Genomic DNA, 23,109 nt, shown 5'->3' with positions numbered 1-23,109 from the left:
TACCAAAAGCTCCCATTTGTGAAAAAGGTTGCATTGTAGGTAAAAAAAAAAAAATGCTCATCTTTGGCAAATTATGAGATTTATTTGTATTTTTAATTTATTAGTCACCCCCCCCCCCATGTTGTAATTCTCCCTTCCACCTAGACAGGCTAACCTATGTTCCTGTGTTTTTTAATATATCTATTTTAGCTCATTCAGACCAACAAACTGAAGCACTACCCCAGCATCCACGGCGACTTCAGCAACGATTTCAGGCAGCCATGCGTGGTGTTCACTGGACATCCTTCCCTCCGGTTTGGGGACGTGGTCCATTTCATGGAGCTCTGGGGAAAGTCCAGTCTCAACACTGTCATATTCACAGGTAAGTCAAAGCCCTGCCCTTTTCATTGAGTACCTACCAGGTAGAGTCCCAGGGACTTTTTAAAAAATTAATTTTAATCCTCACCTGAGATCATGCTCACTGATTTTAGAGAGAGGGGAAGGGGTGGGGGAGGAACATCAATGTGAGAGAGAAACATTGACTGGTTGCCACCCACACAACCCCAACAGGAGCCGGGGACAAACGCAACCGAGGTATGTGCCCTTGGCTAGAATCAAACCGGGTCTCTTTGGTCCACAGGCTGATGCTCTAACTACTGAGCCAAACCGGCCGGGGCTAAAATAAGGCATACGTAGCCCTGGCCGGTTTGGCTTAGTGATTAGAATGTTGGCCCACACACTGAAGGGTTGCAGGTTCAATCCCTGACCTCTGCAACCAATCAGTGTCTCTCTCACATCGATGCCCCGCCCCCCCGCCTTGCTCCATCCCTCTTTCACTCTCCCTAAAAACATCAATGGAAAAAATACCCTTGGGTGAGGATTATAAAAACAGTAAAGCATAAGTAGGAATACTCTTGTCATAAATACCAAAGGATAAAGAAACCACAAGGGAAAGAGTCAGATAAAGCAAAAGGTCTTGTTAAATGACTGTGATAGACAAAGCTTTTGCATCTGTGTTTGTGGATTTTTCCCTGAGACAGATTTCACTGAGCTGCTTTGGGTAGGGTCTGTAAGCTGTTTCAAGAACTTTGGGAATTCTAGTTGCCAGCCCTGTTTTACCCTTTAGGGATTGTACCCTGAACTGGATCTTTCTGCTTTGGTTAAGTTCGCTCTGGCTTGCAGGTTTCTTTCTGGAGAATGAACCCCTCAGAGTAAAATAGGTCCTTTAATGAGATCAAGTAGGGATTTTACTTAATCACTATGTTATTTGATCAATTTACAGTTTTCAGACAGCCTCAGGATTTGAACATCTTACACAGTAACAAACCCTGCCCTGAAGTCTGGTCCAGCTTCCTGTAACCTCACCGAGGTGCCTCAGTTCTCTGCTCCTCACTTTCGTCTTATCTCGTGGGACTAGTGATGGCCTCTTCTTGGGCTGCTGTGCATTTAGCTGAGCCTTGTGAGAAAGCACTTCATGCAGGGCCTGTTGATCAACTACTACTGGAGTTTGCTAACTACTTCAAGACTTCAGTACTGGAGCAGAGGCTAGTTGTGCCCACAGCTTTGGGGTCAGGGCCACTTTGGGTCCCCCTCCTGTTTGTGAGGAAACAGCGCCCTCCCAGCCAGAGGCCCCCGGGAACACATGGTGCTTCAATACAGTCGGGTTCATTGACTCATTGCAACGAGGGAGAACGCAGGCCACAGGCAGGCGTGAGGCGTCTCCGGGCTGAAGAACTTTGTGTGGACGGGGCTTGTTAGGTGATTTTGAGGCAGGTCACAGATGTGGGACCTTGCTCTGAACTGGGTGCTGTCAGGAAGCAGTTGTTCTGTGATCGTGTATCGTAATGATTCCGAGCTGGAAGGCAGGAATGGGGCCAGAGTAGGGTAATGGTGTGGACAGTACTGGGGTTCAGGCATGATTATGGAGGGGTCTTCTTTTTGTCTTGACCCATCGTGGTCACCGACTGGCCTTATCTGGTGTCAGTCTGAGAAACTCTTCATGTCTGGAAGAACACGCTGGCCAGCCTGAGTGCCCGGCCCGCTCCTGCCACCACCAGGGCCTGGCAGGAAGTGTCAGAACCCAGAAGAGCAGCTGCGGGGCTGCTTTTCTTTCATCCCAGGTTCCCTTTTGGCCGAATGCAGAGGAAGTGAGCCCCCAAACATTGTGTCACGACACCCGGAGCCTCACCATCGTCTGCTCTTGCTAACCAGGGCGTCCGGGAGCCCTTGTCTGTAGTAGGGCTACGGGTGGTCACTCTTGTTCTTTCTGAGGAGGTGCCGACTGGTAGGACAGCGGTGAGTAGTCACACAGGCACAGTAGGAAGTGGTCACTGCAGTAAATACCTTTCTTTAGCCAGCTGCACGAAGTCAAGGGCTGTGTGATTGTCCACGACAACCCTGAGTAATGGATTCAGACCTAAACTGGTTTCTTGGGCCTGCAGAGCGGACGTTGTGTTGTCCGTGATGTCTGCTAGTTTCAGATAAGTTTTGGATCATTTCTTCCCGTTGTGTTACGACGACCCAGGAATTGTAGCTCATACAGTGCACGTAAAGAGGGGGTCGGTTGTCCCTCCCGGGCAGTCTGTGCTGGCCAATGTTGGGGGTTTCTGGGTGCTCTTCTTGGGGAAACAGGACCCCCCTGGAGGGTGTTCACCTGAAGATGCGGAAGTTCTGTCAGCTGTCCTGAGCACACCTGGTGTGGCAGGTGAGTGTGAGAGCCCGTGGGGGCACAGGCTGTGTGGAATGTAAGGAGCATTTTTTGTACCAGGCATGAGCCAGATCTTTGGCTCCAGGTGAGCCGCTTCCTCGCGTGGAGTGAACAGTCCGCCCAGCAGATGGCAGGCGCGGCTGATGAGAGCGCAGGCTGCAGCCTGCCGTTGGGACAGGGTGGAGCCCAGTTGTCCTGCGCTGGCCTCGGCGCTAGTACACCCGTCTCAGCAGAAGCATTTTGCTGACGTGGAGTCAGGGTCCTTTTTATTTTCTTCTGTTACATCCTGACAAGCAGGTGGCCTGCGCTTTGTCACACCTGGGTGCTACCTTGGAGCACTTCTCAAGTGGTCTGTGCCAGATCTCTTCACTCTGAAGGCGCGTTTTGGGGACACTTTGAGTATATATATCCTGGACTTCTCCACATTTGCATCTGATTGTTTTACCATCTATTGATGATTCTGGGCTGAACAAGTTATTACTGTGATGGTTGCCAAATGGTGTCTTATTTATTAATTTCATCATTTCTTTTACATTTATTAGTGGGCATTATGTTGCAAAGAAGGGCTTTCCCTTCTCATCCACGTTATCTCCTCAGTCCCTTCATGTCGGAAACCTTGGGCTCCCACCACACCTCCATCCCACCCACCTCAGCGTGGCCCCAGGTGGCGGGGAGCCCGGCTCTGGCGCCCGCGGTGCCCTCCCTCACAGGCGCACCCTCCCACCGCCACCCCCGGACAGCTCCCCTGGCGCCTGCATCTCGACGTGCCCTGTGTGTCCTCAGAACCTGACTTCTCCTACCTGGAAGCCCTGGCACCCTACCAGCCCCTGGCCATGAAGTGCGTCTACTGCCCCATCGACACGCGGCTGAATTTCATCCAGGTGTCGAAGCTGCTCAAAGAAGTGCAGGTACCCAGGGTAGTGGTGCTGGTGTCCTCCTCTTCCCTCGGGGTGTCTGCAGGGGGAGGGCCGGGGCATCGAGCTGCATGTCGCCTCCCTCCCTTCTCAACGTCAGCAGAGCGCGGGACGGTGCTAGTTACCCTCAGACTTCACAGTAATGAGCTTTACACACTGAAAGAACTTTCCACTCTAAGGAAGTCAAAATTGGATGGAAAAGAAGGCATAAACAGCTATTATTTTTTATGAGGACCATCTGTGTCCAGTTAAAAGCCGCTTGCTCCCCTGCCCCCCAAAAATGTCCTCCTGGTGGAGCTGCAAGACCGCGTAACGAAACGTGCTGGGCCCTGGTCGCACACTGGTCAGTACCACAGACAGGGTTGTTTTGCTTTTTGTTGTAAGTTTGGTTTTTGTTCTTGCTCTTGTTTTGGGGGGTTTGGCATTTTCTGCCATGGAGGAAGGGAAGAAGTAGTTGGAGTAGCGTGGCAGTAAAAGGAAGAACTCTGGACAGAAAGAATGTGGAAGGAGAGGAGGGAATGAAAAAGCACTCCCCTGGGTCAGCTACTTCTTGGGTGGGATGTGTTTTGATAGTTGGGGGTGGGGCAGGCTAACTGGAATTGTCAGGAAAGCTAGCTTAGAACAGGCCGGAAGGAAATGTCTGGTTCCCGTCACCTCATGTCCTCAGGACCTCACACGAGTGCCAAGGCGCCCTGCGCGTCCCGTGACGCTCGGCTAGTCATTTAGCAAGGTGTGATTAGCCCCTCGTGTCTTGGCCTAGGTCAGAAGTTCACTTTCCTCCTCTTCACAAAATCTCTGACCTCAGGTTGAAAGTCGTCAACACAAAACTCAAAGGAAGGGTAATAAGCAGAGAAAGGTGAAGACCCTCAGGAATGCAGGGGTGAGGGGTATGGTGGTCACTAGCTTGCTGGCCCTGCAAGAAAGTGTGGGCTTTCTTCAGACACGATCAGAGCAGTTAGCCACCTTTTGGCCTGCGTGGAGTTATCTGATAGCCCACTGTGTACCCGGCATGCTGGAAGACAGTTCAGAGCCTGTTGTTTTCATCACTGGGTAACTTCACACCACATTCCTTAGCCAGCGGTGTCCTCTCCCAGCCCCTTGGTCGGTGCTCATATTGGACACTGGAGACCACCTGTCCCCAGCATAAGAGGAAAACGCAGGGAGTCCTCAGGCCGTGACTGTGGAGTCGTTGGCTTTGAGACAGTGAGAAGATACGGGTCAGAAAGAAAAAAGGAGTATTCGCCCTAAGGAAGAAGCACTGTTTTACATGTGACTAGTCCTATGGGAAAGCCTTATTCTTCTGGGAACTAGAGGCTTGATCCAAACTCAAGCAAAGGCAGTGACAGGAATGACTGTCGGCCGCCAGGATCGGTTTTCAGTCGGTTGGTATTTGTCCAAAGTAAACATTGCTTTACTATTTCTTTCTTTCAAAATAACAAAATGAGACATTTTGTTTTAAAAATTCAGTCTGTCGTGCACAATTAAGTATGTGGCCTGGCCATTGCTCACTCTCATGTCAGGCAAAAATGACAACCCAGGACACCAGGGTAGCACGAAAGCCACAGTTCTGACTAATCAGCCACCAGCTACAGCAGTCCCGTGATGTGTGACAAGACTGTGCCCTCAGGGGCCTTGGAGACCCGCTGGGCGTAGACCATGGAAGTCGCCATCCAAGTAACTAAAATATATTTAAAAAGTAGAAATAGCCCTGGCCGGTTTGGCTCAGCGCTTAGAGCATCGGCCTGCGGTCCAGAGAGACCCGGGTTTGGTTCCTGCTAAGGGCACGTACCTCGGTTGCAGTTTGTCCCCAGCCTTGGTTGGTTGTGCGGGTGGCAGCCACTCGATGTGTCCCTTTCACGTCGATGTTTCTCTCTCTCTCTCCGTCCCACTCTATCTGAACAAAATATGGAAAAATGTCCTCGGGTGAGGATTAAAAAAAAAGCAAAAAGCAAAAAAAAAAAAAAAAGTAAAAATACAGAGGCTGCAAATCCCTTGCTTGTCAACATGGGTGGCCGTTCAGGGCCTTGCCCTCACGTTCTGTTCGTACCCCACTGCACTCACCTCTCCTCACTGGTGACTCGGCTTTGAGAGGAGAGGTCACAATGGCCTGGAAGTGGTGAGTCTGCACCTCCAAGGAGGTGGGAGGTCAGGGAGTGGCTTCTGAGTGAGCTGCTCTGCCTCACGCCTCCTTGTGTCCTCGGTCCCACAGCCCCTGCACGTGGTCTGTCCTGAGCAGTACACACAGCCGCCCGCCTCACAGGCCCACAGGATGGACCTGATGATCGACTGCCAGCCGCCACCCATGTCCTACCGGCGGGCCGAGGTCCTCGCCCTGCCCTTCAAGCGGCGCTATGAGAAGATCGAAATCATGCCGGAGGTGAGCTGTGCTTTCTAAGGGCAAACTCGGGGTACCTGCTTGGGTCTCTAGAATAAGACCCTGGCTGGCTTTGGCTCTGTGTCAGATGCGGAAAGAACCCTGATGCCCTAAGCAAGTAGGTGGTATTTTTTTTTCATTCTCACTTTTCAAGTAATGTAGTGACAGCTGTTACCACCGGGGCCACCGCACTGCCTCTTCCCTTCTGTTAGCACCGGGGCCGCCGCACTGCCTCCCCCTTCTGTTAGCACCGGGGCCGCCGCACTGCCTCCTCCCTTCTGTTAGCACCGGGGCCGCCGCACTGCCTCCTCCCTTCTGTTAGCACCGGGGCCGCCGCACTGCCTCCCCCTTCTGTTAGCACCGGGGCCGCCGCACTGCCTCCCCCTTCTGTTAGCACTGGGGCCGCCGCACTGCCTCCTCCCTTCTGTTAGCACCGGGGCCGCCGCACTGCCTCCCCCTTCTGTTAGCACCGGGGCCGCCGCACTGCCTCCCCCTTCTGTTAGCACCGGGGCCGCCGCACTGCCTCCTCCCTTCTGTTAGCACCGGGGCCGCCGCACTGCCTCCCCCTTCTGTTAGCTCCGGGGCCGCCGCACTGCCTCCTCCCTTCTGTTAGCACCGGGGCCGCCGCACTGCCTCCCCCTTCTGTTAGCACCGGGGCCGCCGCACTGCCTCCTCCCTTCTGTTAGCACCGGGGCCGCCGCACTGCCTCCCCCTTCTGTTAGCACCGGGGCCGCCGCACTGCCTCCTCCCTTCTGTTAGCACCGGGGCCGCCGCACTGCCTCCCCCTTCTGTTAGCTCCGGGGCCGCCGCACTGCCTCCCCCTTCTGTTAGCACCGGGGCCGCCGCACTGCCTCCCCCTTCTGTTAGCACCGGGGCCGCCGCACTGCCTCTTCCCTTCTGTTAGCACCGGGGCCGCCGCACTGCCTCTTCCCTTCTGTTAGCACCGGGGCCGCCGCACTGCCTCCCCCCTTCTGTTAGCTCCGGGGCCGCCGCACTGCCTCTTCCCTTCTGTTAGCACCGGGGCCGCCGCACTGCCTCTTCCCTTCTGTTAGCACCGGGGCCGCCGCACTGCCTCTTCCCTTCTGTTAGCACCGGGGCCGCCGCACTGCCTCTTCCCTTCTGTTAGCTCCGGGGCCGCCGCACTGCCTCCCCCCTTCTGTTAGCACCGGGGCCGCCGCACTGCCTCCCCCTTCTGTTAGCACCGGGGCCGCCGCACTGCCTCTTCCCTTCTGTTAGCACCGGGGCCGCCGCACTGCCTCTTCCCTTCTGTTAGCACCGGGGCCGCCGCACTGCCTCCCCCCTTCTGTTAGCTCCGGGGCCGCCGCACTGCCTCTTCCCTTCTGTTAGCACCGGGGCCGCCGCACTGCCTCCCCCTTCTGTTAGCACCGGGGCCGCCGCACTGCCTCCCCCTTCTGTTAGCACCGGGGCCGCCGCACTGCCTCCCCCCTTCTGTTAGCACCGGGGCCGCTGCACTGCCTCCCCCTTCTGTTAGCTCCGGGGCCGCCGCACTGCCTCTTCCCTTCTGTTAGCACCGGGGCCGCCGCACTGCCTCTTCCCTTCTGTTAGCACCGGGGCCGCCGCACTGCCGCCTCCCCTTCTGCACGTGCCCAGAGGCCGGGCCCTGGCCAGTGCCGGGGCCACGGATGCTGGAGCCCTCGGTCATCGACCACCTTAGGGCTGCAGGTTTTTCTCTCTCGCTTCCTGGATCTCATTTATGACTAACGGTCAAGTTTCACCAAATTCAGGGATAAATGGAGCAGATAAGAGTAACCAAAAAATAAGGAATGTAAACGTCATTATTTGTATGCATTCTAGTATAACAAATATTTTGATCTACTGATGTGATCTATTGAAGTCTAAATATTTCAGTTACATGGAATCTGAGCCTGTTTTAATAGGGATAACGTTAAAACGCGCACCGTACGTGCGGGACAGTTGCATGTTGCGTGAGTGGCTGGTCTGAGGGGAAGACAGGCAGTCTCAGGCCCAGCTCCCCGGAATGACGGTCCGTGTAGGGTTAAAATGCTGTAGGAAGACACTTCTGCCTTCTTTGCCTTCTGAGACAGCTCGAACATGTTTTTCATAAACAATAAAAAGAGGCAGGAAAACTTATTAAAAGCAGTAACCCCAGAATTCGCTTTGGAGTTCAGAATAACATCCAGATCTTGGACTTGAAGCCCCAGCTTCTGGATGGTGCTCATCTCCGTGCCCAGCAAAGGCTGGTGGTGGCGTGAGGCCGAGTGCCTTCAGTGGGGACCCGGTTCCCAGTCCTCTTCATCTTTTCCACAATTAACCTGAGTTGTTTTTTTAATTAAGAGCAATAGATAAAGGAGATCCAGACGAATTTCAGCTATTAACTAGGTAAAATTGATTCATTCATGCATCCTTGGGAAGGAGCCACCACAGGACAGGTGCTCTCAACAACCAGTGTGGCCAGAATAAGGGAGCACCAGCTGGAGAAAGGGCATATGGGGGAGAACAGGCCAGGATGAGGCCCTGCCCCTCCTCCCAGCCTGCAGGGGCCTCACGGGTGAGGTAGGACAGTCCAGGCTCGAGGTCCTGAGAGCCTGGAGAACATGCTGAATGTAGTCACTGCAGCAACTCTTCACCCCGGGGGGTCAATAAGCAAGGTGACTACTGGAGACACCTGAAAACTCACTTGTAGTTAAGATTGGTGATCCAGACGGAGTAACTATGCTAAGTGATTTCAGCCCAAGCCAAATTATAACTTCAAATCAATGATACCAGTTTTCTCATAAGTTTTATAAATTAGTTATAAAGGTAATTTTTTAAAAAGGGGAAGTCACAATTCATTTGGTTTTAACTTCCTTATAATATCAGTTGTTTAGTAAGAAAATAACACTAACTCAAGGTGCATTCATTTTAAATGGTTATGTATTTTTAAGTTGCCAAGAAAAATAAATAGCTTTTTACATTTGAAGATTTTTTTCCAAGACTTTTCACCTTCAATATCTTAATGTGGAACTTAACCCTTACCAAAACTTGGTAAAAACAATCTTTCTAGAACAAACACTTTTTTAAATGAACAATGGTAGCCTAAAACTTACTATTTGTATAAAGTATTATAATATTGTTTTGTGGCTAACTGAAATAAAAATTCTCATTGAATGTAAAAATTTAAAATAAAACAATAACAAGGGAAGTCACGAACACATTAAGCAATACTGGTAGAAAGACATTACGGCTCGAGTAGACTGCTTTGCAGGTCATTTGGATGTTTGTGGTCTGCTGATTCTTTAAAAGGAAAAAAATCTAATTTTTTGTTAGAGGTTGTGAATGCAGCTGCTCGAACCCTCATCTCTCGCTCTCAGCTAAGCAGCTGACTTTCATTTCTCTAGTGACAGCTTAGTCATTAGATGTGGCCGGGCCCTTCCACGACTTCCCTCCGGTGCGGAGTGCCGGGGTCACACCCGCTGGCTTGCCGGAGGCTCGCCTGTGCTCCTCTTTTAGGGTACATCCTGTCAAGACCCAAGGGAATAAAAACTCTTTTAGCTCTGAATTCCCGGTATCCTTTCTCCATATTTCACTAGCCCAGCCTCTGGGCTCCCCTGTTTAATTATAATGAAAACAGCATGTTTATTGACCCTCCCTATGGGAAAATGCTAAGCACTTTCCGTGGATTATCACCCAGCTCTGAGGTAACTACAGCCATTCGATTTGACGTGGTCTCAGTGGGCAGGGAAGGGTCTTTTCCATCTCTGAGAAAACCTCAGGTGATTGCCAATACGCGTGTTCCGCAAGTCATTCCCCACAAGTGCTACAGGTTTTGCCCTTTAGCCTCAGTAGCGTGGAGCCCCCAGATCAGTTTGTGTTGTTTCTAGCACAGCCCACAGCCGCCCTGCTGAGAACAGTGGTGGTCAGTGTCCTCACTGGCAGCGGGCAGCAGCCGGCCTGCCCTGGGGACCTGAGACACGGGCAGTCCCCCGTGCTGCCGGCTCCGGTGGCCCAGCAGTCAGTCTGGGCTGTAACCAGCCCTCCTGGGGGTTCTGGTGCCACTGAAAATGTGAGCACCACACGGGTCTGAGGACCTAACCCGTAAGTGCCAGGTCTCAATACCAGAGGCAAAAGGAAGCCAGCATGTTGTTTTCAAGACAGAAACAAAAATATTAAGACATCTACAGAGAACCTATCTTACTAATTAATTTCTGGCCTGTCTCATTCCCAAGTTTATCCTTATCCATTAAATGGTCCATGTTAGCTTGTCTGGTCCCATTTTAAATCACAGAAAGAAAAGAATAAATCTACCTGCTACACCTTCTGACACGGAGCCAGAGAAGGAAGGAACTGGCTTTGGCAGGAGGGGGTGTGGTGTACCCAGCACCCTGTTCTGTTTGTGAGGTAGGAGCAGATGAGCAGCTTTGGCCGAGACCCGCCCTGTCCCCACCTGTGCCACGGCAGGTCCCCGGGTGACTGAGGCCGCCTCAGTTCAGGTACCCTCTGCTGGAGCTCTGCAAGGGCCGGCTCTGCGCTCGGCCTCCAGCTGCCCACCGTGAAGTCAGGATGGCCGGCGCTGGGGCTTGTTTCGTTTCCGTAGTTTGCATTGATAAGGAATTTTTTTTTTTATGGGGGAGGGATGAAAGCAAGTTCCCTGTCCAAATAGGGGCCAGGCTTTTGTTCTGTTGTCTGTAACACAAGTGTGAAGCTAACCATCTGCTGATGTTAACATCCCTGATGTTAAGGTTGTTTAACATGTATGACGTTGCTTTTCATTTCCTCTGCATTTTGCTTCTCAGGGTGAGAGACACTGACCCAGTGTTTTGGGATCATCTTTGTCTATATTTACTGTCGGGCTTAGCGTTGTACAGTGGGGTTGAAGGGTCGGGTGTAGGTTTCCACACACTGAGCCAGCAGGCCTCTGGTATCAAGACGTCAAAAATTAGAACCCCGAAGAGTTTTATTTATGCGGGTGATATCAATTGATGTTTGCTAACTAGAAATTAAAACTAAGACATTTATTAATTTATTTTAGAATAATATAAACCCACTAGATGTTAACCTAACAAAAATACCTTTCATGAAAAACATTTCTTAAGAGAAGATGAGAAGACGGGCACTGTTTCAACACCTGCAGGTCTGCGTCTGCACGCCTTTGCAGGTTTGAGAGGTTCTAGGAGTCAGGTGTTCCTGGGAGTCCTGAGATGGAGACGAGGTCAGCAGCTCAGGTGCTGAGCCCTGGCAGGGTGTTGGCATGTCCTCATCTGGGGCCGGTGAGCAAAAGGAAGGCAGAGGGGTCAGGCCCGGGGCCCAGCACCCGTGGCAACTGCGGAGTCTCGGGAGGCTCCAGGGACAGCACCCAGCAGACAATCTCAGACACTGGCTGGTTCTCTTCCTCCTCTCGGCCCGGCTTGTCCGCCACTAGCCCCTTTCCTCTCTGTTGTCCCTTCCTTCCTTCCTTTACTGCAGTAGGCAGGTCTGATCATTTGTATGACATACTTTTGGTTAAAAATTGTTTTTAAAATCTTTACCTTCTTTCTTCCTTAAAGTTATTTGGTTATTTTAGACTGCAATAATGTAAATAAAAATTTAAGATAAAATAAATAATGGTAACCTTTACTTTTTTAGTCCTCGCCGGAGGATATATTTTCCATTTATCTTCAGATAGAGTGGGGAAGAGAGAGACAGTGACATCGACATAAGAGAGACACATCGATTGGGTGCCTCCTGCATGACCCTAACCAGGGCTGGGGACAAACCATAACCGAGGTACATGCCCTTGACCGGAATTGAACCCGCGACTCTTTGGTTCGAGGGCCGACACTCTAACCGCTGAGCCAAACCGGCCAGGCAGTAATAGTAACCTTTCAAATCTCAGCTTTATGACCCTTGACTGGTGCCTTTCCCAGCAGGCCCCCTGCACCCAAACGGAGAGTGAGCCCGACTGAGACCCCTCTGTTTGCTTCCAGCTTGCAGATTCGCTGGTGCCCATGGAGATTAAGCCTGGCATTTCCTTGGCAACTGTTTCGGCTGTGCTGCACACTAAAGACAACAAGCACGTTCTTCAGGTATCGTAGGGGAGGGTAGCTGGGCTTGAATCCATGAGGAACCTCCAGGGCCTGTGGCAACTAGAACCCCCCTCCCCACAAAGGTCCAAGCATTCCAGCAAGCTCCCAGGACACTGCTTCCCAAACCAGGGAACATTAGAGACCAGATTACCTAAGGATGAGATGTAAAATGGGGCCCTGCATGTGAACTCTTCACTATGTATTTCTCTGGCCTCACACCTCTGGGAGAAAAGGGAAGAGAAATTATCATTCACAGAGGTGGGGCCACACGTCATCCTGAGTCCTGCTCACAGCAGGCACAGTGCCTGTCCGAGCACTGCAGGGCACGAGCTGGGTGCTGTGGGGGGCGCTTAAAGATCAGCAAGACAGCACCCTCCCATGGAGGCTGGAAATACCAAGCACAGCTGCAGGGTGTGGTCGGGGCCCAGGGCCTGGGCGCTAGAGACTCCACACGGGGTGGCAGCCCCTTCCCCAGCACCTGGGCCCCACGCTTGGCCCGTTCACAGCCTGGTGGTGCAGCCGGGTAGGCGCCCTCGCATCCCTAGAGCAGCTCCCTGCCGTGCCGCCTGTGCGCCTTCCACACCCCGCGCCGTGGCCGACCTTCGTGTCGACGAAGGGTCATTACCAGTGTCCTTGGCAACTGCAGTGTTACTCTTCTTACAACTGCCAATACGGGTTAAGAATTCACTCAGAAAATACTGAGCTGAATCAGTTACAAATTAAAAATGGGTCTCTATCAAAGGAGGTATCTTTGCCAAATAAGGTGTTGATCCTGTGTAGATAGTTGGCATTAGCTTGTTTGTACTGAGAAGAACTCCAAATGGAGCCCCAGGGCACTGAGCGCAGGTGCTCAGACGTGGCAGCAGGTGGCCAGGCCCCGGGCTGGGCAGGACAGAGGTCCGCAGGGTGCTCCGTGCTACCTGACCCCCCTTGCCCCCTCGGGTAGTTCTTGCTAAGCACCGTTCCCTCCTGTTCCAGCCCCCACCCAGGCCCGCCCCACCCACAGGCGGTAAGAAGAGAAAGCGGGTGAGTGACGACATCCCGGACTGCAAGGTCCTGAAGCCCTTGCTGAGCGGCTCCATCCCAGTGGAGCAGTTTGTGCAGACCCTGGAGAAGGTGAGCACTCTGCACTGTCCGCGCTGCCCGGAGCCGTCCTTTCTGTCTGCTCGCTGGGCCTCCTGCTCAAGGATCGTGTTGCTCCTTTTTACTTCTTCTCCACTGTCTGAGCCACTGTCCCTGTAGCGTCTGCCTGGTCCAAGGTCAGCCAGGGGACAGACCAGGGAAAAGTGACAGAGATGAGAGAAGAGTGTGCCTCCTTCCCCGCAGCCTTCCTGGCCAGCACCAGGGTAGCTAGAAACTGCCCCACCAACACCACTGGTAGCATCTAGACTGAGGACAGGCCTTTCTTCAAGACTCAGCTGTGAAAAGCAGTACAGGGTGGGAGAGGCCGGGACAGAGAAGGGTCTGCCCCTCCAGCCTCGCCCTTCTCTACAAGCCCCCTTGCTGCCCCAGCCCGTGTGGTCATGTCAGCAGTGCGGCCGAGGGCTCCCGTGTTGCTGGTCCCAGGCAGCCAGCCCCAACCCTCATCCCGAAGGCTGCTCTTCCCAGGGAACAGATTTCCTAACTGTAAGAAAAACATTTAGGTGTAAAGGTTGTTGGCATTTCGGCTTCCGTCACAGAACTTCAGAGATCAGTTATAGCGTTGGAAGTATCGAATCCTTGATAGAAGGAATTAGGTAAACATATCACTCATGCTGCTGTTTGCAAGAACTGCAACTAACTGGAATAAAAGGTGCCAGGAAAAGAGATTTTCTTCTTTTAAACCGTTAGTTACTGCCTTTTGTCCACACTAAGTGTCTCACTGACTGAGTTCTTCTACATCTTACAGGCTTTCTCTTTACTGGGATTTGTTGTTTTCCATTGGTCATTTAATTCTCCCTGATGGAAGGGCCTCAGCCAAGTTGCAGCTCCTCGAGCCCTAGTGAGACCTGTGGGATGCTCCCTGGGCATCAGCGTGGGGAAACAGCTCCTCCAGCCCCTGGTGACAGGACTCAACCTTGACTTTTTTTTTTTCCCTTTTCCTTTATTGATTTTTTGAGAGAGAGGGAAGGAGGGAGAGATAGAAACATCGATCACCTGCCTCCAGCATGTCCCCCACTGGGGATCGAGCCTGAAATCCAGGACCGTTCAGTCCACTGAGCCACACCACCCAGGCCAGGATGGAGCTTTTAACCAGGGCCCATGGGCGAGGAGCAGAGGCTGCTGACTGCCAGCCCAGTGTCCTGGTCTCCTGACCAGGCACCTGGGATGTGCTCCTCAATCACAACAGTTTACACAGGTTACAGAAATTGTTTTGTTTTGCATGAGATTTGCACGTTTGGGGGCTTCTTTTGAAGTCAAGTTGACCTGTGAACAACCCGGGTTTGAGGTGTGCCCGTCCACTTATACATGGGGTTTTCTCAATATTTACAGCATCAGTCTTCCGTATCCCAGGGTTTTACTTGCACAGATTCAACCAGCTGCAGATTGAAAACAGTATTTTTGATCTGCAGGTGCGGAGGGCTGACTGTATGCATTGTTACACTATTATAAGTAAGAGTCTGGAACATCCGCAGGGGGGCCGGGAATCAATCCCCTCGGATACCGAGGGACAAGGCTAAGTCTTTGGGGCGTCAAAAGTTATATGCTGATTTTTCAGCTACACCACGGTCAGCACCCTTAACCCCTGCACTGTTCAAGGGTCGGCTGTATATCAACTATTATTGAATTCTATTTCTGTAGAATGTTCCTGGTCTGAAGGATAACATTGAGGAATGTCAGAAATGCCACTTTCTAGAATAGTGGGTTTAGCTCTCTAGGAAGGCCATTTTTAGAATTCAGTTACTGGAATGTCCTCCTGCCTCCAGTCAGCCGGCTGCTCTTCAGAGTACCCATCAACCTCCTTTCTTTTCTGTTGGAGCAGCATGGCTTCAGTGACATTAAAGTGGAGGACACTGCCAAGGGCCACATCGTCCTGCTCCAAGAAGCCGAGACCCTCATCCAGATTGAGGAAGATTCAACCCATATCATTTGTGACAACGACGAGATGCTCAGGGTGCGACTACGGGACCTTGTCCTCAAATTCCTACAGAAGTTCTGAATGGAACAGCCGAGGAACGGACACAGCTCAGCCGTGCCTTCGTAGTGGGCTCTGAGACGCCGGCAGGGACGGCCAGCACCGACTCGGACTGGTAGCACTGGTCCAGGCACGGGCTTTTGCTTTAAGCTTTAGACTCACTGTTTCCCACTCTCTCGAGTAGCCAGGACGTGAGACAGCAAGCCGGGCAGCATGAAGGACAAAAGCAGTTTTCCAAGAGGTTAGTGGTGGGAGGGGATGTAAAAAGGTGACTGACTTCTTGTCTCAAGTGGCCAGTGTCTGTTCTCATGGCGTTGCAGGCCTCGGGCAGGGAACTAGTGATTTTGTTTTACCTGCTCTCAACCGTGCTGCACCTGATGAGAGACAACCCCCAAAATATTGGTAAAATGAACCCATTGGTCTGTATTTTATATTGTGAGCCCATTTTGTTAATAAAACTTATTTTTTATAGAAGTCTGTATGCTCTGTTGAACCTGTAATTTACTGATATAGTATCTGAAAAAATGTGAAAACATTCAGACTAGTATAAACTTAAAAACAGTACAGCAAATTTTAGTTTGGTGAGTGTGTTCAGTCATATAACCTGGATTTTTAAATATAAAAGTCATATTTTTCTTAAATTATATGAAGAGGTGCTTAACTATACCTGAGATGTGTCTGTTATGAAAAACCCCAGCCTCAACCTCCTGGGGAGGGTCCTGAACAGGGGCGCAGGCTCTTCTAGTTGATCTTTGCTTGTGCTGCCTTTCCCAGATTATCAGGATTCTCTGCACTAAGCTGAGCATGCAACTCAGATGCCCAAAGACACACTAGTAACAATAGTGAGCTACTGCATTTGAAATAACGCTGCCTCTGAGTTGTTTAAAACAGTTATGAGATGACATCTAATCTAACACAGCATCATTTTGCAACACACATGCCAATTTTGCAGGTATTAAAATATGGAGAGCACACTGGTCGACTAGACTGGTTGAAATTCAGCCAGGAGTCAGTCCTCCAACTCTGCTTAGCAGTCAAGCATCACAAAGGGATTTATATATACAATATATAATACTATATACAACACTACAGAGCTGCTTGCTCAGGTTTCATTGGGGGGGGGGGAGGTCTATCAATTCTGTTTCTGGAATACACATATCAGTGGAAGGAAAAAGACAACTTTTTTTTTATCCTCATCCCAGGACACTTTTGCATTTATCTTCAGATACAGCGGGAGGAAGAAAGAGAGAGAAACATCGACATGAGAGAGACACATCAAGTGGTTGCCACCCACATGACCCCAACCGGGGCAGGGGACAAACTGCAACCAAGGTACGTGCCCCTAGCAGGAACCGAACCTGAGCCTCTGGCCTGCAGGTCGGAGCTCTAACTGCTGAGCAAAACCAGCCAGGGTAACAGCTCCATTTTTTGCCATTTCTAACTCTCAGATTGGGCACAGGAGTGCTTAAATGGGTCTTTTTTCTAAGGTACAGTTCATTCCAATCAAGGGACTAGGATGTGTCTACAGAATAGGCTGGAGCCTTCAACCATGAGAAGTTGGGCATTACAAGAGATTGCCTGCCATGGCCAGGAAAATTTAGTTTTATTTTTAGGAGAAGAATTGTAAATAGCATCACATGTAGATACACTTCCTAATAAAACTTTTCAGAGAATTAAAACTTTTTAAAATCATGAAAACAGTACCAAAAAGAGCTCAAAAGAAATCAAAGTGGTTACTATACTTAAATGACCTAATGATACACTTGGATTTGTCCAAGTTTGCTTCCTGCAAAGTGCTTAATCAGAGAGCACAAGACATTGATCTTTTTTTTTCTTTACTGATATTAGAGAGGAAGAGGGAGAGAGAGAGAGAGACATCAATGAGAGAGAACATTGATCGGCTGCCTCCTGCATGCCCCACACTGGGGATCAGGCCATAATGTGGGCATGTGCCCTGACCGGAAATCGAACCAGTGACCCCTTGGTGTATGGGTCGACGCTCAACTACAGAGCCACACCGGCTGGGCAAGACATTGATCTCTTGAGAGATGGTTACTAAAGAGGCGAACAGCATACATATGTAAATTAGTCAATACACAGACAAGGAATCATCTAGAAATTATGATTGTTAAGTTATTCCTGCCTACTTAGTGGTAGAAGCCAGAGGGAGGAAGAAGCAAAGACTCATTCATTAGAGCAGAGAGAAAATGAGCTGGCCTTCCCAAGAGCAGGTGTACCTCTAGTGCAGTTCAGATGTCTGGATCCCACACCAGGTAGGTATGGCGCCCAAGGGCGCACCTGCCCGCAGTGCTGCACACCACTGATGGAGAGCAGCCCCCGACTACTGACGCTGGCCTGGCGAAGAGCCTGACACCTGGGAAAATTTCTGTTCAACCCAAAAAAGGCTTAAATAGTAACTTTTTAAAAATCAAGAATAGTGAGGAGGAACCTGATGTCATTCTTTCCATTTTTCTAAGAAATTATACACCTATTATGTAAGAAGCTACCCCAAAACTTAGTGGCTTAAAACAGCGATCAATCTCCCACTGTTTCTTAGCTAGGAGTCTGCGTGGCTTAGCTGGGTGCTCCTAGCTCAGGGTTCTCACTGGACTACAGATGAAGAAACTTGAGATGCAGAGGTTATGTAACTTTCCCAAAACACGCAGCCATTAAGTGGCCTCTGCCTTGCCATAATGTCCTATGTGAGTACTAGGGAACAGGAGCTGACCAGGAAGGGAAGACGTGCCTGTTATCTTCTTGAGTAAAGATAGCAACTGCTCTCCGTGACCCCTGGAGAGCTTGCAGCCACTGGCCCTCAGCTGTCACACAAAGACAGGTGTTGGGCTTTCCAGACTACAGTGAAGTATTCTCAGAAACAAGTGTGAAGAAACCTTGCCCTGGCCGGTCTGGCTCAGCGGTTACAGCATTGGCCCTCGGACCAATGAGATGCAGGTTCAACTCCACTCAAGGGCATACACCTTGGTTGCGGTTCATCCCAGCCCTGCTCAGGGTCATTCGGGAGGTAACCAGTCGATGTGTCTCTTTCACATCAATGTTTCTCTCTCTCCCTCCTACCCTCCTACTCTATCTGAAGATCAGTGGGAAAATATCCTCAGGTGAGGATTAGGGGAAAAAAAAGTGAAGAAACCTCATACAGTCCTAAGGAAAGTTGAATGTTGTCTCATTGCTTCATGCCACACTGCAGGAAGGCAGAAAACATCAGATGGTCTCAAGTTCACTGCAGTAGAACGATATATAAATAACATGAACCCAGAACTAGGTAGAAATAATCAAGTATAATTCTGGAGGAAATCACAACTAAATCCTGGAGATAGGCAGTATAGAACTGAGCCAAAAAAGTCTAATCTTGGTGGAGGTTAGAGCCAACACTGATCATGAGTTTATTCTCTCAAGACTAAGTGCTAGAGTCTCCACTGATTCTTGGTAGCCCATTTTAGGTTTTAATCATATCATTAAAAACATTATTTTACCATCTATAGATTCAGTGCAATCCCTAGCAAAACTCCAATGGCATTTTTCACAGTAATAGAAAAACCAACCCTAAAATGTGTATGGAACCATAAAAGACCCTGAATAGCCATAGCAATACTGAGAAAGAACAAAGCTGGAGGCATCACACTTCTCATTTCAAGCTTTTATTACAAAGCTATAGTAATCAAAACAGTATGGCACGGTCATAAAAATACAAAGAACAGTGGAATCGATTTTAGAGCCCAGAAATAAACCCACACATATACAGTCAACTGATATTTGACAAGGGGGCCAAGAAGACTCAATGAAGAAAGGATGGTCTTCAATAAATGGTGGTAAGGAAACTGGATAACCACATGCAGAAGAATGAAACTGGACCCCTACCTTGCACTACTCACAAAAATTAACTCAAAAAAGGATTAAATACTCAAATGTAAGACCCAAAACTACTAGAAGAAAACAAGCGGTAAAGTTCCTTGACATTGACCTTGGCAACAATTTTTTCATGACACCAAAAGCGCAAGCAACAAAAGTAGAAATTAACAAATGGGACCACATCAAACTAAAAAGCTCCTGCATGGTGCAGGAAACATAAGCAAAATGAAAAGGCAGCTACCAAATGAGAGAACATGTATGCAGACCATCTATATAAGGGTCTACTATCCAAAATATATAGACGCATACAACTCAACAGCAAAAAGATGCTCTGGTTTTAAAAATGGGCAAAGGACTTGCATAGACATTTTTCAAAAAGAAATCACAAATGGCCAACAGTGGGAATCAATGGGGGAAAAAAGAGAAACATCTGTAACAAAAATAAATTAATTCATTTAAAAATATATATTTAAAAAAAAAAAGGCCAACAGTTACATGAAAAGGTGTTCAACATCACTAACATCAGGGAAATGCAAATCAAACCACAATGAGATACCATCTCATACCCATTAGAATGGCTATCATTAAACAGACAAGGGATATCAAGTCTTGACAAGGATGTGGAGAAAAGGGAACCCTTGTGCACTGTTGGTGGGAATGTGAATTGGTACAACCACTATGGAAAATATAGAGGTGCTTCAAAAAATTAAAACTAGATCTACCATATGATCCAGCAGTCCCACTTCTGGGTATATATCCGAAGGAAATAAAATCAGTACTCAGAGAAACCAGTATTCCCGTGTTCACTTGCAGTATCATTCACAATAGCCTAGACATGGAAACAACCTAAGTGTCACTGGACGAATGATAAAGAGGATGTGATACACACACACACACCCCGAAATGTTATTCAGCCATAAGAAAGAAAGAAAATCCTGCACTTTGCAATAAGACCTTGAGGGTATTATGCTAAGAGAAATAAGTCAAATAGAGAAAGACAAATACTGCACAGTCTCATTCATATGTAGAATCTAAAAAAGCTGAATTTAAATAGAATGGTGGTTTCCAGGGGCTGGGAAATGGGAGAAATGGAGAGATGTTAATCAAAGGGTATAAACTACCTATGAGACAAATAGATTCTGAGGATCTAATGTACAACATGGTGACTATAATAATACTGTATTATATACTTTAAAGTTGTTAAAAGAGTAGATTTTAAAAGTCATCACCACAAAACAAAAATGGTAATTATGTGAGGGATGGAGCTGTTAACTAACCTTATTTCTCAATATGCAGGTGTATCAGATCATTGTGGTGTATGCCTTAAGCTTACATGTTATCTGTCAGTGACTAATTAAAGCTAGGGAGGAAAAGTTTTGCAGGTAATAAACTTCAGCATTTTTTAGTTACAGGACCATGGGCTTTTACAAGGTCTTGCCCACATTTTGTTATTAGGCGTGTAGAGTATTTTTTGTTTCTCTTATGGTATCTGAGGCCTCTAAACAAATGGAAATGTAACCTCTGCATAATGATTCTTGTGTTGGCAAGATTTATCCTTTACTTTATACAGTAAACTACAGTAACAAGTCCTGACCCATGTATAACTCTTCCTGAATAAAACTGTGAACTCAATCACTAATAAAAATTAACTTTGCGTCGTATACAATAAATTTGGGGTTACTAACACATTATCAACTAAAAGTTTGCTAACATTTTTAGATTATCTAATATAAATCTTAAATCTAGTAACTAACTAGTGTTGACAATACTTTGAAAACAGTGGACTTTGATCTAGTCTTTTCCATCGCAGTGGGCCTTCCAGTCATCAGTGAGCACCTGCTGAGCACCTGTCATCTCTGCACTGTGCTGTCCAGACGACGTTAGCTCACCAGAACAACAGACCAAACACAAGTTCCTCCCAAACTTCTCCCAAGTATAGAGGAGCAAATGTCCAGGACCATGAGCAAAAGATTGTTTATATAGAAAATTCCAAATAATTTACAAAACAGTTACTAGAATTATTCAAGCTAGCAAGACTGCAGAATATAAGGTTAATATACAAAAATCAACTATTTCATATATTGGCAATAAATATTTAGAAAGTGCAACTTTTTAAAAATAGTGATTCTGATACCATTGCAGTCCATTCCCTGCAGAATTACTGGGGGAAAGGGCCCAACAAAGGGGAGACAGACACATGCCCAGTAAAGTTGGGGTGACACAGGGAAGGCACTTGCCTGTCAGTCACACCTGGGAACAAAGATCATTGGCCAGAATGGGTGTGGCCAATGCAAGTGTGCAAAAACTTGGGAATATATAATTTTCTAAACACAAGAGTTCTCTCTTATTGCCTTCTTGTGCTCTTGGCTTGCTCCTGGCTTCTTTGCATTTGCCTGTTTCTTCCATAGCCGTGTGGACCTGCAGACCCCGCATGCAGTGGACTGATGGACTGATGGACTGATGGACTGACTGCAGCGGGGAAACACAAATTAAGCTAGCCTGACGTTGTACTGGGTTGTACAGACACGGAAAGTAAATTCTGGACCTGGGCTCCGATTTTAGCCCCACTAAAGGCAAAATGGGACTTCTTTCTTGGCGGGAATGAAACCTTGGAAACTCAGACGTTTGATTCCACAGAAATAGAGCTCTCTACAATATCATATCCCCCCATGCGAATCTCAGAAAATTCTTTTTCTCAGAATATTGCAAGAAATTCACCCCCACTAGCAACCAGAGGAGACTAGGACCTCTCCCCTCTGTTAACACTACACACAGATGAATCTTAAAAGCATGCGAATAAAATAAGCGGGAGGTAAAGGCGTCAATATTGTATGATTCTATTTATATGAATGTCCAGAAAAGACAAATCATAGAGAAAAAAATAAAGCTTATCAAGGACTGACAGGAGGGGGATGGAAAGTTATGTTTAAAGGGTACAGATTTCCCGTTTGGGAAGATGAAAAGTTCGGGCAACCGCTAGTGGCGATGGGTGCACACTGTAAATGACACTGAACTGCACACTTAAAAATGGCTAAAATAGCCCTGGCCAGGTGGCTCAGTTGGCTGGAGCATTGTCCCATACACCAAAAGTTATGGGTTTGATTCCAAGTCAGGGCACATACGGGAGGCAAATGATCAATGTTTTTCTCATATCGATGTTTCTCTCCCAAATCAATAAAAATATATCCTCAGGTAAGAATTTTTTAAAAGGCTATAAGTCACCCTGGCCAGTTTGGCTCAGCGGTTAGAGCGTTGGCCTGTGGTCCAGAGAGACCTGGGTTCGGTTCCCGCTAAGGACATGTACCTCGATTGCAGTTTGTCCCCAGCCCTGGTTGGGTCGTGCGGGTGGCAATCACTCGATGTGTCCCTTTCACGTTGATGTTTCTCTTTCTCTCTCTCTCTCCTTCCCACTCTATCTCTGAACAAAAAATGGAAAAGTGTCCTTGAGTGAGGATAAAAAAAAAAAAGGCTATAAGTCATTTTTAGTAATGTATACTTTATGAGGATAGATTTCTTTTTTAATTCCTACAAGTTTTTATTTTTTATTATTTTTTTGTCCTCACCTGAGGACATCTTTTTTTCTATTTATCTTTAGACAGATTAGGAGGGAAGGAGAGAGAGACAGAGAGAGAAACATCAATGCAAGAGAGACACATCGACTGGTTGCCTCCCGCGTGACCCCCAACCAGGGCCGGGGACAAACCACAGCCGAGGTGCAGGCCCTTGGCCAGAATCAAACCCGGGTCTCATTGGTCAAAGGGCCGATGCTCTAACTGCTGAGCCAAACTGGCCAGGGCTAATTCCTACAAGTTTTTAAATAAATTGACACATTTACATATAGAAACACAAAATAACTATAAGACCAAAGCAATCTTAAGAAAGATGAACAAGTTACAAGCCTTATAGTACTTTGTTTAAAGACTTAACTAGAAAGCTGCATTAATCCCCTCAGTGTAGTACTGGCAACACATCAGTATAACAGAAAAAAAACTCAGAAATAACCACCCTTACTCAGCCATTACATTCTCAACAAAGGCCTCACCGCAATTCAGGGGAGAATGCAAAGTCTTTTAACAAATGGTGCTCAAGCCCTGGTCAGTTTGGCTCAGCAGTCAGAGCGTCGGCCTGCG

General features: G+C 48.5%; 1 protein-coding gene across 2 annotated transcripts in view; it reads left to right on the top strand.

The window, feature by feature from the left end:
- The window catches only part of INTS9 (integrator complex subunit 9), a 110,170-nt gene extending 94,652 nt beyond the window's left edge, over positions 1-15,518 (top strand). For both annotated transcript variants that reach the window (XM_036242164.1, XM_036242163.1), the window contains 6 exons: positions 190-361; positions 3,470-3,594; positions 5,810-5,977; positions 11,899-11,997; positions 12,976-13,113; positions 14,960-15,518. In XM_036242164.1, coding sequence (XP_036098057.1) covers positions 190-361; positions 3,470-3,594; positions 5,810-5,977; positions 11,899-11,997; positions 12,976-13,113; positions 14,960-15,136 — 879 coding nt within the window. In that variant the 3' untranslated portion in view covers positions 15,137-15,518. The remainder of the gene's footprint in view (positions 1-189; positions 362-3,469; positions 3,595-5,809; positions 5,978-11,898; positions 11,998-12,975; positions 13,114-14,959) is intronic.
- The last annotated feature ends 7,591 nt before the right edge of the window (positions 15,519-23,109 follow it).

Source organism: Molossus molossus, unplaced genomic scaffold (assembly GCF_014108415.1).
Source record: "Molossus molossus isolate mMolMol1 unplaced genomic scaffold, mMolMol1.p scaffold_m16_p_4, whole genome shotgun sequence".
Taxonomy (NCBI): domain Eukaryota; kingdom Metazoa; phylum Chordata; class Mammalia; order Chiroptera; family Molossidae; genus Molossus; species Molossus molossus.
The sequence above is the reverse complement of the archived record's forward strand: the minus strand, read 5'-3'. Positions and strand labels throughout refer to the sequence as shown.